The following is a 16,552-nucleotide window of genomic DNA, read 5'->3' as shown; positions in this document are numbered from 1 at the left end:
CGGTTACGTCGCAGGAGGCCGTCTTTGCCACGGGGCCTGGTTGATCCGAGTTTGAGACTCACGTGACTCTTTGATCTAGCCACAGTCTAAACGCCACAATCAAGCTTCATGCCACACTTAATGCATGGATGGAAGCTACATTCAATGAGGTAAATATTCTAAATAGTATCTGATATCGATGATAGCCCCTTGCTTCGATAGACAAGCATGGAAGTTTCCGGCTAGTAAAAAGCATAGTTTATCGGAGAGTTAGGCTATACACGCCTAGTTCTGATAGGTTGCCCAACTACAGCATTTTACAACCAAGGCATACATGAAGCATGCGACTTTACCCTCGGAACATAGTCATGACAGCTACAAATAATCTCCGATTCACATTCAGTCATATCTCAAAGGTATTCATGAAAGTCATTATTGATTATCTACACGTTTTTTCTCCTTCGCCATATGCATGCCTGAGAACGCTTTTCCCATCAAAATGACTTTACTTTTAACGCTAATTTTCAACCGCTATGCGCCGGGATATCAATCGGATCAAGATGCAACCCAAATCTAACCGTAAAAAAGCCAACCCAGAAACACCCGAAAATGATGTGAGAGTAGAGAAATTCACCGAAGTGATGTGTGCAAGCTCGGAGACCGGCACTTTACAGCCTTCGGCCGAACATGAAAGTGCCGTACATGCCTCCGACGTCGGCCTTTGCGACTGGGATCTTCCTCATGCCCCAGCTCTCAGCGCCCAGCTTCCACCACCGGGCGCCGCTATCGAGGTCGGTTTCCATGCGGACTAGCCAGTATCGGCTGCCAAACTCCTTGGGAGTCCACCCAGCACGCTCAAGGTTCTTCTTCGCCTTGGCTGCTCGTTCGTACGCACGCTCCTCGAGCTCGATAACCTGCAGAGGTGCAGAAGCGGGGGTGAGAAGAGCGCTAGCGCTGCCAATGATGGTGTCCAAGTCGGAGATATCAATGTATCGGAGGCTGTGAGGAATCCACTCCTGAGCCTGATACAGGAGCTGGTGAATATCGCGGAGATCGAGACCTCGGCCGATAGCAAGCTCCTCGAGATGCTGGACCAGAGGGGTGAGCAGAGGAAGCTGGGAAGGATCCATTCTGCTTCCCTTGAGACTCAGCGATCGGATAGTGTGAGGCAGACGAGGAAGAATAGCATCAACGTCAGCCTTGCCAAGCAGGAGGTGGCTGCTGGCATTAGTAGCAAGGCTCAGAACAGTGATGGTCTGAGTGATAGCAGGATGAGTGGTGATGAATTTGACAACTACCTCAGAAGTGAGCTCACGGCACTTGGCCAAGTTCAGGTGAGTGAGTCTTGCCGTCTCAGGCAAGCTCTGTAGAGCCTTGTCAGTCACTCTGGTTCCAGCGAGATCGAGGTGAGTGGCTCTCTCGAGACGAGGCAGGATAGCCTCAAAAACAGAGCCTGGCAGGTTCAGGCACTTGTGAAACGAAACGCGAGTAAGTGTCAGAGAGTCGGGCCATTGCGCCTCAAGAAGGCTGTTGAAAGAGTTCTTAAAGAAAGGAGAGGAGCATCCGGCGAAGTCGACGGCCTGGAGCCGGGGCATATCGAAAAAGAGCTTCTTGATCACCTCGGGTCCGAGATCCTCATCGATGTACTCCTGGGCCAAAAACTCCTGCAGGTATGGGGTTAGCTCGAGACATTTGGAAAGGGTCTCGGAGGTCAAGTTTCGAGTCTGAGCTCGCTCGCTCGCAGTCGAGAAAATGGTGGAGGGGTTGAAGTGGCTAAAGTCCAGCCGTCGCACGATCGAGGCGAGAGCAGGGTACTCAGTAATGGTTGCGAGGAACTTTCGGAAGATTCGTGAGTGAGGGATTGTAATGTGACGGTAGAGGGTATTGAGCGTCGCAGCATGAATAGATCGCGAAGTCAGCAAAAGAGCCATAAGGTCGGCGTTTCGCGGTGTTAGGCCATTTGGAGGGATCTCGATGACGAGAAGGTCAATAATGGAACCTGTGATCGACATGTCAGTGCACTGATGATACATGATACGTATAATTGGGACCAGGGTTGTTTTGACAGGGTTTCTGATTGACAGCCTTTGTCGCATTTGCACGTACCTAAAACTTCGCTGGGGAGTCGCTCGAGAGGAGAGGTTCCGAACTCGTAGCCGCTGAGAGATGGCTTCTTTGTGACAGCGGGAGGTGCTGGAGAGCTCCATGTCATGGACAACTTGTGAAGGTCCTCGCAGCTGCGGCTGGCGGATTTGCCCTTGATGGGGATCTGCTTCCATCCGCGAAAGTTATCTGCGGGAAACCAGAACCCATGAAGCCGACTGTGAGGCTGCGTCAGAGGAGCCTGAAAAGTAGGCGATGCAAGCTCAGCCGAGGGTGAGGGTGATTCATCGAATACCTCTTCCGTCCCTTGAGTGTAGGAGGAAATCTTGGAACGTGTGAAAGTCTGAGCTAGGCCATCGTCGTTCTCCCGGACGGAGGAGAAGGACGAGCGGGCGGTCTTGTCGCTGTTGCTGTTTGGAGATTCGGGGCGAGACATCTTTGCCTTGAGCAGAGCAGAAAGGTCAAAGTAGCCTGGTGCTGAAGGTGCGGAAGGCGAAGGCACCGCGGGGTGCGTGGGAGTAAGAGAGAGAGCCATTCAATTCTATTAAACAAGGATATGCAATGGCCGACCCTGAAACAGGACGGAACGGTAAAAGTAAAGTTTAGGCGGGTATGGAGAACTCAGCTTACCAACCTAACGGTTGGCAAGAATTCAAGTTCGTATAAAAAAGGGAATAAAAGGTATTCACGGAAAAAGCAGTGGCGTTGTATTGGCCACTGACCGGATCCGGGAGGTTTTGTAGGTAGGTTTGTTTGTATTGTCACTTAGGCCGATAGAGGGCGGCGAGAAGCGATGACGACAGAGTGAGTAGACTTTGCGAAGCCGGAGTGAAACCTGGAGATGTTTAAGTTAATATGACAGAGCCTGAGATGTAATATCTTAGGTTCTAGGTCTTGTTCTTATTCTCTTTTGATTTGTTTATCGAAAAAAAGGTTTGGATTCTAATAAAGAAGAAACGAGGGCAGAGGTCGGTGCATCAGGGCTCGGGGGCGTGGATAGTTATAAACGAAGGAAAAGAACGAACGACTCCACGAGGCGACTCTCTCGAGTTTAGTCCAAGTTGACTTTTTGACAAGGGAAGGGGACCTCATGACGGGGACCAGAGGGTCCAAACACCTTAGTTGGACGCCCAGGAGTAGGGTCCAAGACCAAGACCAGCAAGGCGAGCCCCGAACGATGAGGAAGAAAACAAGAACAAGCTAAAGAGCGGCGCCACTGGGGCTGGCTCAAAGCCAGGGACATACGTTGCGTTGTGAATGCCAGTAGCCAGACCAGGCAGGCATAGACCATAGACCATGCACGGGGCATTGGCTTTAGCTCCAGGATCGCACAATATTGGGTAATAGAAATCGAGGACTGGATGGACTTCTCGGGTTCGGAGACGTCAGGTGAGCAGAAAAGGCGACACGACACGACAGACACCATTCATTGGGGAATGAAATGACTGGCGCTGGCTGTCATAACCGAGATGGATCGATTGACGAAAATCGTAGTCACAGTCATTCACAGTCATCTTTGCTCATTGACAGAAAATATCCAATGATGAATTCTTAGCGAGTAATGAGAAGTCAGAGACGGGTTTCCCTATGTCCAAACAGAGAAAGGAATTTCGCTACAACCGCTGTCTACCGAATCGGTATGGCCTTGGAAAAAGAAGGTGTGCCACTCGATTGGATGAAACAAGTCGGGATTGAGTAATGAGAACGACGTCGCTGAGAAGCCAAGACTAACAGCAATTGGAGAGGGTAGGGGACCGTCTACTGATTTTGTCAACAAATCCTATCATCCACCACCACCACCAATTGACGACACATCCACCAAATTTATCCATACACAATTCATCGTGTGTAATCTTAGCGACGATCAAATGTTGTTGTTCTTTTTTTGTTTGCGTCAACTGTACAGTTGTCTACTGATCATCCTAGGCCATTGCGTCTTTATGCATCCCTTTGACGTGTATCATATGTACGGTGCCTTTATGTCGTACAACTTATACAGCATCAGGTCCGCGGACATGGACCTTTCTGTGCTTCCACAGTCTTTGACACAGCACGGCACGGCACAGCCGAGTTGCAGCTATATCTGACAATTCTGTTGAGTTGTGCCAGTGGATTCAAAGGTAACGTTGGTAGTAAAACGTAATATGAATGAATGCCATTCATCGTCACTGGATGGGCAGCTGCATCTGTAGAGTAATAGAAATGCACACAACAACCCCGCCCTCGTTTCACAGATTTCCATGGTCTAGAGTAATAGTGATCCTCTAGAAAGATTGCCCCAGATCTAGAAATTGCTTCTTTGCTAGATTCACCGAGATCCTCGTGACCATGGCGCCCCGAGCACGGCGGGAATTCTAGGCATTCTATTCGACAATGGCTTTTAGGCCCTCGAGGGAAGAAAAAAAGACATACAGACTGCAGCAATGACGGATAACGACCAGTCAGGCCACAGGGATAATCTTGCAACAAAGTTTGAGGCGAAGTATGTTACTGTACTGCCTTACGCCTCCTGCAAACATACCTTACCCTTCACTGCACCACCGGCTTATTACCACCCCCAATAACAATGACTGACTGACAAAGCCTGCAATTCTCAACGCCGCGTTGCCAGCGGTTTTTGTCAGGGACGGGCAAGTACCTATTTAAGTAACCGCCATAGTCGACGGCCAAGTCGTTCCAAGTACGAGTATAGATAATACGTAAAAAGAGAGGGAATTTCCCATCAAGGACCGGCTTCTATTGCCGGTCTCCAGAATTTCCAGATCCTGTTGGAAGGGTTCTCACAGTACCTGTCCGGTGGACATCTCATCCTTTTTTTCCCCTCCCATTCTCTACCGGCACCCCGTTTCTTCCGGCCCTAGTCGTAGCGCCGACTAGAGCTTAAACACGCGAGGCCGAGACCGACACGGCGAGCAACACCGACTCCAGCCGCCGAGACAAGACAGGTCACGGGATGGATGGGGCCTAACAGACGGAACAACACCATGCTCATTATCGTGTTCATGCCAACAGGTTTGAAAACACCGGAAGCTTTCCCCGAGTATCAAAGCATGGACAAACAGATTCTTCATCGTCATCTCATGATATTCTCAATATTGCATAGTACGACTCATATCATGGCAACGTGCGATTCAGTCCGGAGCACGTGCCTTATAGTGTTCTGACTGAGATGGAACGGGATTAGATTGTTCACTTCATTTCTGCCCCGGAATATGTCTGTAATTAAGCTATATCGGCTGTTCTACGAATGACATGGGGTAACTATTACTAGACACCGCCTCGTTAGTTTCAAGGCATGCGCCTTCAACCCCTGAATACGAATGCCGACAACTACATACGCAAGTTATTGAATGCCAGACATCGTGATCATTCTCATGCTTGGTAATAAAAGGGGGTTCACAACATTTTGGTATGCAACACATTATGTTATTGTTACACTATCAACTCAACAGGAGAAATCAGGATTTCGGTATCAACTCCATCGCCTTTGTCATCAATAATATCATCAAACCACTTCAACATGATCATCATGCTTTTATGCTCCCCCGATAGCGGCTCCGGTGCGCGGCCGGGAGTCTCACAAGCGCCGATATACCCGCACCCGCACCCCCCGGAAGCCATCATCGAATGAGAAAGAAACCATTGAGAAGAAGGATATTTTTCCCCCGGATTTGTATACGTAGTAAACGTCATGACCTAAATTTGACTCTTTCTTTTTTCCATCACCCTTCCAACATGTCACTTGACCTTTGGCTTCTGCCACAGTTGTCCATCAGGCACCTAGTCTTTGATACTAGCCCAACCTTCCCGAACCTCCGGAGCATGTAGCTGGCATCTCTTTTCTTTCCTCTTCTCTCCTCTTACTTTCCTAGATTAGATTAGATTTCTAGTCTCGTCTTCACCCCAACAAGTCTTGCAGATCCTAGTCCACAGCTACCGTCGTCAACTAAACCCAAGAAACCACTTGCAAGCCTCACAACCACCAAACCTCCAGAAACAGACAAGGGAGCTCTTGTCGTTGGTCAACGCTCCCCCAGCTTTCACTTCCTCCCCCCTTGTAAACCTGTGGCGGCTCAAATCAATTACCTAACACTTTGCCCTTAGCGGTCTGCATCGTGAACCTCGTGACGCCCCCCCTTTGCTCGACCTTTGTTCCTTTTTTTATGTTGGCCTCGGCTGGTGTGGTTCTAATCTTCCAATAGCCTGCTAACCACCATCAGCGTTGAAATGGAGCATCGTGACTTTTCTTTTTCGTCTGCTCCGTCCTCTCCGCTCCGCTCCTCCTTCTTCTTTTCTCCATCATCATCATTCACTAACACGCATCAAGCAAGTGCTTCTGCAAATAACCAGATCTCACTGCGCACTCGTTCCGCCAATAGGCGCATGCTGATGGTCACCCCTCAGACACTCCCCCGCATTTTGCCCCTGGGTCCAGGCCCATGTTCGCATCTTGTGCATACATAGTGCATTCCCTACCTTCCAACTACACCATCCATGTCGTTTTCTGCAGAATACATACAGATTGATCCTTGGACAATCCGGTCTCGCCGCAACATGAGAACAATAATATGAACTTTCACCCCAATAACTCAGCTGACTGAGTAAGATACGAATTGTTTAGCCTATCAGACCGGCACTGTGCCATCCTCGAGTTAATGTTTCCGGTCCTTAAACAACAGCCCCAGTTGCAATACAACTCAATAGTATCAACATCAAGGCTGGCCTGACTATAAGATTCTAACTCAATAGATCGATGCGACATGAGCTACACACCAAGTAAACTCTAAACGAACTGTTAACAACTACGGGACGTCGAATAGAACTGAGAAAATCGGTCGTGATTTAGCATTGCTTTGCAAACCTCCGAGTGTCACGTGTGTTGTTATATATCTAGCACAGAAGAACTCATCTGCCAAAGCCAAGTGACTTGAAATTCAATCTCCCTTTCGGGATGCACAGAGCCATATACAGTGTGTTCCACAAAATACCAATACCACGTAGTTAGACTCCTCCTCATGGACTCCGGAGTGTAGGTGTCAAGCTCAGCCACTTGCTGACCCAAGAAGCTACGGCACAACCGATATACAGCATCATGACTTCTTCATCCGTTCCGATGTGATACTCTACTTTTCGATGTGGAAACTATGACTGTAAACGCGCTTTGCAAGGACTTTAATGGCAAAGGAACTCAGCTGGTTTTACAATATAGGGTAAATGCTCACCTTGCGTTGCCTAGCTGTTCTCTACGATCTGCTCGTACTCCAGAGCGATACTTTTGGACAGTGCAGTACGTCTGTCATCGAAGACGTAATGTAAGTTGCGCCTTCGAGCGAAGTATCTTGTCAAGGAATTTCCTAGAACTAATAAAGAGGTAAAGCCAAAACACATACATCGTGATGGACTAGCTATCTTTGCACAATAAAAAAATGATGAGCAATCTCAACAATGTTATCTCACAAGGGTAGAAGCAATATAGATCACAAGGCTATGTCATTGACACCAAGACCTTGTATTCAAGTATAAGCCCCTCTAGAAAGATTGAGATAATGTCCTCCTCTTTTTACTTTCTTCATCATTATCCGACGAGCATGAAAGTAAGTACTCAAGCAAGCAAGTTATTGAGTTGGTGGGAAGTTTTAGAAATGGTCTGAAGTTGAAAAGAAGAATTACTTCCACTAGGGTCATAGCAAATTGACAAGATCATGTAGCCGGAGCTCTTCCACTGGAATGTAACCACAATGTGGCCAACCAAGTTCAACTTGCACTTGCAGTTTGACCCGGGAGGCGGAAGTGATACAATTCCCAAGTTTCTTATAGCCGGCAAAATCGTGACTCCTTAGACTCCATGCGAATTCCTAGTAGTATAATAGCGTGGGTGATGTAAACTCGAATAACTTCACTTCATCTCAACACCGCTACCTTTTGCGGTGCAAGAGATATCGCATTTCCTTAACGAATATTTACCATGACTGCAGTCAATATATACACGATTAAAGTAGCAGCAGAAATTGAGAGTAGAAAGAATATTTCAAAGAGATGTGGATTATTTAGTATGGGTGTATATTCCCATCCCTGATGGTGATACAATACTGAGATTTGGCATACTGCTGAGCAACTTCGGACCCGAGATACTCCCCTTTACAAAAATGTTTCGCCGCCAAGCTTGAATTTGGAGATCAGTTTACCAATTACTGATTGTGTTTCTAGACAGCCACTAAGTTAGCTGGTTATCTTGTTGTTATCAAGGTGACACTGATACAGTCAGGATGTTAAGATTGTTAGCCGAACCTGGCACTGACGCTTGTCTGAGTAGCTCGGCTTGATTGCAATAAATGCCTGCGATGATATAGTTGGCTCAAGCCTGGTCTGGTTGTATTGATATTGAACTCGACACCCCAACAGACATAGGGGAAGCACTCCGCCAGAGGTAGGGTGACATAGTGCCCACTACGTTCGGCTACGACACGCCAGAAAAAGACGATGGTTGATTCTTTGACATGAAGATAGGGGTACTCGGTTCAGTACGCGAGTCCTCAAACTGAGTTTATGAAGCATCAGTCTGTTCCTCCATGCTGGCGGTGTAGAGTATGTGCCTACTTTGAAGTGAAACGCAGTCCCTGCAGTTTCGACGCAGTCTTTCAAGATGCACACACATGTTAATTGGTCGATGTTTGGCTTACTGGGAATAATATGGATCGTTCTTTCTTTCGAAAATCAGCGCAGTTGACGCTTGAGTGGAATCATAATGCATGAGTGTATTCGTTTATCTGTGCCTGCTCTTCTGGATGCAGACCTGGGACGAGATCATGGTCTATCCATCATTGCCGGACAGGCTTCTATATGAGCCCGACATATTTCCAGCCTAGCATTAATAACTTGATAGCGGTATATGGACATGCCGTATGAGAATGGATGTTTTCATCAACCGACGGTCCTCGACAACGGTGATCCACGTTCTGGCATTCAGACTCACTACCTGCAGAGACAGTAACTTGATTTATGGATTAGACACATCAAAATAAATTGTAAGGGAGTGTATGAAGTAAGAAAGCAACTATCTGTTGTCACTGTTCTATAAACTGCAAGTGTCGTGCAAATGCCCCGAGTCGTTACAAAACAGGACTACATTCGTTGTTGTTATAACACAACTTTTTGGAGATTGTTTATCAGATGATATGAAATTAGAGTCTGTTCTTATTTTCCTTTTATTTTATTGTGACTTTTACCTTTCAGGGAAAGCTCAAGCCTGCTTCACTTCCTATTCACCTCTCAAGAGCAAGATTGACCTAAATGCTTGTTTTATGATAGCAACACTACGACAAGCTGGTCGAGATAAGATAAGTAAATGGTGACTAGAAATTAAGATCAGCTGCTGAGATAGCAAGTCTAGTATCGAGATATTTGAAATGCATAATAGCTACGAAACTGTTTATGAGAATAGCCATTGCCATTTATCTGATAATAATTGTAGTTATTTTTACCTATACCTAGAACCCCCACTCACCTGGGCATGTGGCCAAGATAAGAAAGAAGAATCGTATTCGTGGAGAAAGAAGTGATAATGCAGGATGCTCACCATCGGTAGGCAGTAATGATTGTCGTCACACTTCGCTCAGAACCCTGGTGGCCTCCATGCCAGGCTGGTCAGATAGAACCAGACACCCTAAAGCTATGCGACAGAAATCTAAATTAAACATAACTTAATGATATATTGGTATCTCCATTTACGTACTATCAGCCTTTCTGAAACAAAAAGAGCAGTGATCTCTGCAGTAGTACCTCAGAAGAATGAGTTGGAAGGACAGAAGATACGTAGAAAGGCTATATAAGGTTGCAATATGATGTGACGACGTGGCCAACAGTAGTAGCTATAATTGGGCTACTGGGTCGTAATAAGATGCCAATATATCATGCCAACTCTTACTGTTATACTCATATCTCTTGACAGATCGAATGAGTACTTCATTGATATCATGCCAACTTAGGCTTCAATAGAAACTGTGTATATTTTGGCTGACCCTCCGGCCTGTTTGTATGTCGTTAATTCATCCTTATTAGCATTGTACCTCCCATTTGTCAGGTGTATTTTGACTTTGGATAATTGATCAAAACAGATGATAGTTTGAGCTACTGCGAGCGGGATAGGTCTGGAAGACCATATCTTTCTGTGATGGCGTATATTAGAGCAAAGTGCCCGAATCAGTACCCTCCTGCCACAACTATTTTGGGTATCCATCTGTTACGTCCTCACGAGGTGCTTACCAATTCTTTCAAAAGCACACCGCAATTGACATGTCGATTTCAAATAGACGAAACGCGGCATGGCAAACCAACGGTTGGCAGAAGATGTGGCCGCTACCGCCATCAAAATGATCAGTCAAATCGGGAATGTTAAATACTGGGCAGAGACTTATTTGGAACTTGAACATTGGTTTGCGTTAACCTGAAAATGCACACACAATGGTTAGGAATGACAAGAAAGACAACAAGCCGTTTTAGGAAGCAATCTGGAGTGCGTGCATTCTTCTAGCGAGTTTCCATGACCAGGGCTAGATGGTCATGGCGTTGCTTGACCGCTGGCCCTTGCTCAGTACGACCTTCTAGAAAAACAAGAGTTGGTGAGCTAGAGCATAGAGGTAGGGGAGGGTAGCTTAATGACTGGTCATCCTGTCTCACTCCAAAAAAGAAACATTGCTAATATTGGTTGTTTGCGCCATTATGACAGCTATTATAGAAGGAAATTGACGCAAGTTGTCAGGGCTGGCAGGGCTGCATTGTTTCTTTGAGAAGCACCTGCATATTATTACAGTACCTGGTATTCGTACTGCACTTGCCTACTAAGGTACTAACTTGCCTCCTTTCTTTGGAGGTAGGTAGGTACCTACTTAGCATGTGCGTCGGCTGCACCTACCTTGCTTTCAACCCAGGTCGTCGGTGATTTCTTAAAGGAAGGTGCATGTCTCTGGTTACCCGCTCAGGTGAAACAACATGACGAAACGTTTTACGAAAGAATTCCATCCAGCAGTTCATTTATCTAATGCATCTAAGTCCAGGATCTCTGCGACAACACGCCTCATCTGGTACATTATTAGCATTGGCATAAACGCGAACAATGCTTTATTAATCTATCCGCCGATGCACTTGTTCCCAGCCACAGTTACCGCTAGCCAACCGCAGTGCAGTACGCGCTAAGTTCGCAAAATGCAAAATGCAAGTTCAAAACGTTCATCCCAGTTGTCTTTCATAGGACAAAGACCAAACGGGGCTGCAACGGGTATCGAAACTCTTTGATGGCTCTTCAACGGTCATGATTTCTCGCAGCGTACCCGAGATACATCGCGTCCAGAACAAATATACGACAAAAAGGAACAAAAGAGGTCTTCTGACCGATGACCCCTTTCCCGGTAGGCTGGAGGCTGGCTGCACGGATCCGAAGATCAGGATCGACGCAGCAGAGGGGGAAATGATGACGGCAGACGACGACCGCTACTAACCCTAAAGAAACACGGCTCACCGTCAGCCACTGGTAACTGAAGTCAAATTTTTTAATTGCATGGCCCTTTTTTGCCAACAATCCGTGTCCCAGTTGGAGCATTTGCATGTATGACGGACGATGCATAGAAGCTATCGGGTCGCTTCCGTAACATCCATCAGGGCCTCTAGGTCAGATTGTTTTACCCCTGCCAGGAAACCAACGCAAAGAACCATCAAGCGCCCTGTGCGCGCTCGGTCATTTGCGCTTGGTGCCGCCCGCTAGTGAGGATGAGAAGGACTTTGCCAGGGTCCTTGAAAGGGTTAAGCTACAATGATTCCATGACGAGCAGCACTATTACCATCCACTGAAGCTTTATCGAAGCATCCGCCGAAGCGCCAAAGCGTCGATACAAGCATGCACTGACCTGGCCGCCAGTAGCAGTTCGGTTTCACTTTCTTATGCCCTGCGTGGCAACCAGGACGCCACTAAACTTAGGTACTGAATCCATCTAAGCTACATGCGCATGTGCCAAGGTACCGGCACCACCACGCGGGCATCTCATTTTGCTCGGCCGCAATCGCATCATTAACACGGATATCTGAACCCAATTCTGATGTCTTTCGGCAGTCAGTTGGCTCTTTGAGCAGGCCGTCCTTGTCGCCAATTGCTTGCATTGCCGGTGCTTGCTTTCTGGCTTGTTCAAATACTCCACTCAACGTGTCGCTGTACCCAGGGCCCCTTGCTGCCCTGCTCGTTTCTTACACGCTCTTCACCGTGTGTGACGGCACTGCCCGTCCGTCCAGCTAGAATCGATACCCCACACAGAGCTCGCCTTAAGCGTGTGAGTGGGCGGTGGGCGTGTGAGACCGTAAGAGATCCAATGCTGAGGGGCCGGCCCTCTGTGTTGTGGGTGGGCGTTATTCTTGTGGCGGCCAGACTATGCTGCTTGGGCTCTCCTTGGGGACTGGAATCCATCTTTTCCCATGCGGACTATCTTCATGGTTCTTGACCTTCCTCAACTGATTTCCTTTTCGAGCTGTGTATTATGCCAATTGCCACCCTCGCAAAAGCTTCCCTGCTGATTCTTGACAGCTCCCCACTTGCTTTCTACTTGACAACCCTCTGCTAGAGACTATCAGACAACCTTCGTTTCTTGGCTCCCGTTCAAGCTTTGGTAAGTCTCTACATCAGATTCCAGTCTTTGTCCGCGTTGCCGTCATTGCTTACAGCTTTCAAAGCACACTCTGGCATATCTACACCATCACCTTTGACGCTCAACTTTTACACTCGCACTTGCAACAGCTTGCTCCTTGTTCTCGTGTTACGGAAGCTTCCAAACCGCCGTCTTGGAACTCTGTGTGACTTGTCAGCTCGCCATTGAGCCTGCGACTATAGAATTTCCATCTCCCGCTTATCGCGGACCTTACGCATCGACTCTGGGCGATCATACGAACATCTTGTGCGTCAAACCCAGTATCGAAAGCCGATAACACGATTGTACAAACTTGGTCACTCTGTTCCCATCAACTATCACCATCGGTCAATCGAGTCGTCACACCAGAGCATGACCGTGTCTTGCTCGATCTTCAAGGCTCTAGTCGATACTTGCGCCTCATAAGTTTTCAACTGTACGCCCCGACGATAAACGAACGACAATAAATCCCATTCCTAGCTGCTGCTGCAGCGGCTTGAGAGCTTGCTGGAGGGAGGGTAACTGTCCTTGTCGCTGCGACTGCGCTGACTCCTAGCTATATTGCTCTTTGTCAAGCCCAGAACAATGAGGCGGGGTCGTTCAAGCTCCGGGTCGCCCTACAGGGCGCTGGCCCATCACCAGAACGCCGCGGCTGCAGCAGCGTCGTCCGATTCTATCTCATTAATCCGATCCTTCAATGTGGAGACGAACCCTACGCGGCCGGTGCGGCCTTCGCCGCTTACAGCATCACTTATTCGAGATATGCCACTGGACCTGGTTGACCGTATCAGGTCCTTTCCTCTTTTCATGTCTGCCCCTGAGGAGTTTCTGGTGGCCATCGGAAACCACCTGAAGCCTCAAATCCAGAGTCCCAACGACCACATCGTTACCGAAGGAGATGAAGCCAAGGCAATGTATTGGCTGGTGCGAGGTGTTGTTGCTGTGACTTCGCGAGACGGGGAGGCGGTCTATGCGGAGCTCAACCCTGGATCGTTCTTTGGTGAGATTGGTGTTTTGATGAGTATGCCACGTACGGCCACCATCGTTGCACGCACGAAATGCCTTCTGTTGGTCTTAAAGAAAGAGGACCTGCACGCTGTGATACCCAAATTTCCGGATATGGAAAAGGCAATCAGAGAAGAGGCACAAGAACGCCTGAATCTTCTCAAGAAAAAACGACAAGAGGGCGGAAGATTAACCAAGTCACCCCCTCAAGGGGATTTCACTGCTCGAGAGGCGGCACCTGGCGAAGTCTCTACCGGAGAAAGTGGCGTCATCAAAGATGGTGCTGTGGTCAACAATAAGAAAAGGAAATCGCCAAGTCCAGGTATCATGGAGGACCCAACTGCTGGAAGTGCTATTGGGAGTGGTCAAATCAACATTCGAACCACGCTCAAAGAGCTCCCGCTCTTCTCCACCCTTCCTGCGGATATTCTGCACTTTCTGGGGCTCAGTGTCCAGCCCAAATCGTATACCCCCTTCACAGATATTGTCCGTCAAGGCTTACCAGGTAACGAGATATTTTTCATCGTCCGTGGAGAAGCCGAGGTGATACACGACGAACCGGTTTATGATAGCAACGTTCAAAATAAGGCTATGGCTATCCCGAAACGACCGCGGTTGAAGGCAGGCCAATACTTTGGCGAGGTGGCAAGTTTAGGTTTGTCCCGTGGTCGAACAGCTACTGTACGATCCATCACCTCTGTCGAGTGTATCATGATTACTGGAGACGTCCTCGACGAATTTTGGAGGCGCTGTCCTTCAGACATCTTAACACAGGTTAAAGAGACTGCACGATCACGTTACATCAAACAGAGCGACGACGTTGACATGATCGACGTTGATGTCAGGGAAAAGGCCAACAAATCCGACCCGACAACCCCCACGGCATCAATGAGAGCATCACTACCTAACCTCACATTCACTACTCCATCTAAACCAGGATCTCCTTCCAAAGAGGACATTGCCAACGTAGCACCGAAGGATCCCGACCCGTTCCTGAGCGTCAACATGGAAAACATCAGAAATCGAAGACGCCACTCTTTAGCACCCCCGATACCCCCCACAGACAGTTCCGCTCCTAATACCAATGGTGCAAGATCTCGTTTGTCAGAGGTGACACCCATCAAATTCGCATTCTCTGAGACGCCATCCGATGACGACGACGTTCCCGCCAAGCGAGTTCGAACTACGCTGCCCACAAGGCCCATCACCATGAGCAAACCGGTGTTGTCGGACGAGATCTTGATATACATCTTTAAGCACGTGGATATTGGAGAACTCTTTCGGTTGCGCCTGGTTAGCACGCATTGGCGCAAAATTCTAACGACATCGCCCAGAGTCTGTCAAGACGTTGACCTCTCGGTTTACAACCGAAGAATCACTGATGAAGTCCTGCTTAAAGTCCTTGCTCCTTTTATTGGCACCCGCGCTTTATCCATTGACTTGAGCAACTGCTTTCACGTAACTGATGAAGGGTTCGGCGCATTGTGGCGTAGCTGTGGCAAGAATGTCAAGACATGGAAGATGAAGTCTGTTTGGGATGTTTCAGCCAATCAGATTTTGGAGATGAGCGAGAATGCCAAGGGGTTAGAGGAGGTGGATTGGAGTAACTGCCGTAAAGTCGGCGATAACCTGCTGGGTCGTGTTGTTGGCTGGGTTGTGCCTGATCCTCCACCTTCCAAGTCCGTTGTTATCTCCAGCTCCACAGCTCGTTCGCGAACCAAGCAGCAGCAACAGAAGCATGCACCACAAAATGTGCTGCCACCTGGAACGGTGGTGGGATGTCCGAAGCTGAGACGCCTTAACCTCTCCTACTGCAAGCACATCACAGATCGTTCCATGGCCCACCTTGCGGCGCACGCCTCGAACCGTATCGAGTGGTTGTCTCTTACACGCTGTACATCGATCACAGATGCCGGGTTTCAGTCATGGGCACCTTTCCGATTTGAGAAACTTACCCGGCTGTGCTTGGCAGACTGCACATATCTATCGGACAATGCCGTTGTTGCTCTGGTGAACTCAGCCAAAAACCTTACGCACCTGGACCTATCGTTCTGCTGTGCACTCTCTGATACGGCAACAGAGGTTGTCGCCCTCCGGCTACCTAAATTGAAAGAGCTGCGACTGGCATTTTGTGGAAGCGCAGTCAGTGATGGAAGTCTAGAGAGCGTGGCACTTCATCTGAACGATCTGGAAGCTCTAAGTGTGCGTGGTTGCGTGCGCGTTACAGGACGAGGAGTGGAGAATGTGCTGAACGGCTGTGGACGACTGAATTGGATGGATGTTAGTCAATGCCGGAATCTGGAGTCGTGGATTCGAGCTGGCGGCGTGTCGAACTGGGGTTTCGACGATCGACTTGGCCAACGCCCTGCAGAATCTACACCAGGTGAAGTTTCAGGGTCGGGAGAGGGTGAAGATGATGCACCTGCACCAAAAGCCATGAGCGTCGCTATGCTCACTTCGCAAAACTTTATGCCACGCTCGGCGTTTGGCTACAGGTCCAAGAGAGCAAGGCGCCCTGTACGTTTTGTCATTGAAAAGGGACGTGGAAGCTTAAGATGAAGAAAGGCCGGCGCATTGGACAACTTTGTTTGGGAAAGGATAGTTGCTTGGAGGCGGCGCACAGTGATAGGATATATGTTGCTTACAGCATTGGCGTCAGTGTCATGGAGCATTTGTCATTACATTCAAGTTTCATGCCACGATATTGCAGAAGGGAATTGATGGGCCGGGATATGCATGATGAGATGAGACGAATGCGAATTGTGTTGAAAGGATACTTGGTTGATACCCTTGATGGA

General features: G+C 48.2%; 3 protein-coding genes across 3 annotated transcripts; 2 read left to right on the top strand and 1 right to left on the bottom strand.

Annotated features, from left to right (window-relative positions):
- Positions 1-647: 647 nt before the first annotated feature.
- On the bottom strand, positions 648-2,617 carry FPSE_09961 (uncharacterized protein; the record flags this gene model as incomplete). Its single annotated transcript, XM_009263078.1, has 2 exons — positions 648-1,978; positions 2,086-2,617. The coding sequence occupies 2 exons, from the start codon at positions 2,615-2,617 to the stop codon at positions 648-650; spliced, it is 1,863 nt and encodes a 620-aa protein (XP_009261353.1).
- A 9,923-nt stretch (positions 2,618-12,540) lies between these two features.
- Positions 12,541-12,919, top strand: FPSE_09960 (uncharacterized protein; the record flags this gene model as incomplete). Its single annotated transcript, XM_009263077.1, has 2 exons — positions 12,541-12,597; positions 12,650-12,919. 2 exons carry the CDS (start codon positions 12,541-12,543, stop codon positions 12,917-12,919), a joined length of 327 nt encoding a protein of 108 aa, XP_009261352.1.
- A 415-nt stretch (positions 12,920-13,334) lies between these two features.
- FPSE_09959 (uncharacterized protein) lies at positions 13,335-16,313 on the top strand (the record flags this gene model as incomplete). The annotated part of the gene is made up of 1 exon (XM_009263076.1): positions 13,335-16,313. One exon carries the CDS (start codon positions 13,335-13,337, stop codon positions 16,311-16,313), a length of 2,979 nt encoding a protein of 992 aa, XP_009261351.1.
- Between the last annotated feature and the right edge of the window lie 239 nt (positions 16,314-16,552).

The sequence above is a fragment of the Fusarium pseudograminearum genome, chromosome 1 (genome assembly GCF_000303195.2).
Source record: "Fusarium pseudograminearum CS3096 chromosome 1, whole genome shotgun sequence".
NCBI lineage: Eukaryota > Fungi > Ascomycota > Sordariomycetes > Hypocreales > Nectriaceae > Fusarium > Fusarium pseudograminearum.
The sequence above is the reverse complement of the archived record's forward strand: the minus strand, read 5'-3'. Positions and strand labels throughout refer to the sequence as shown.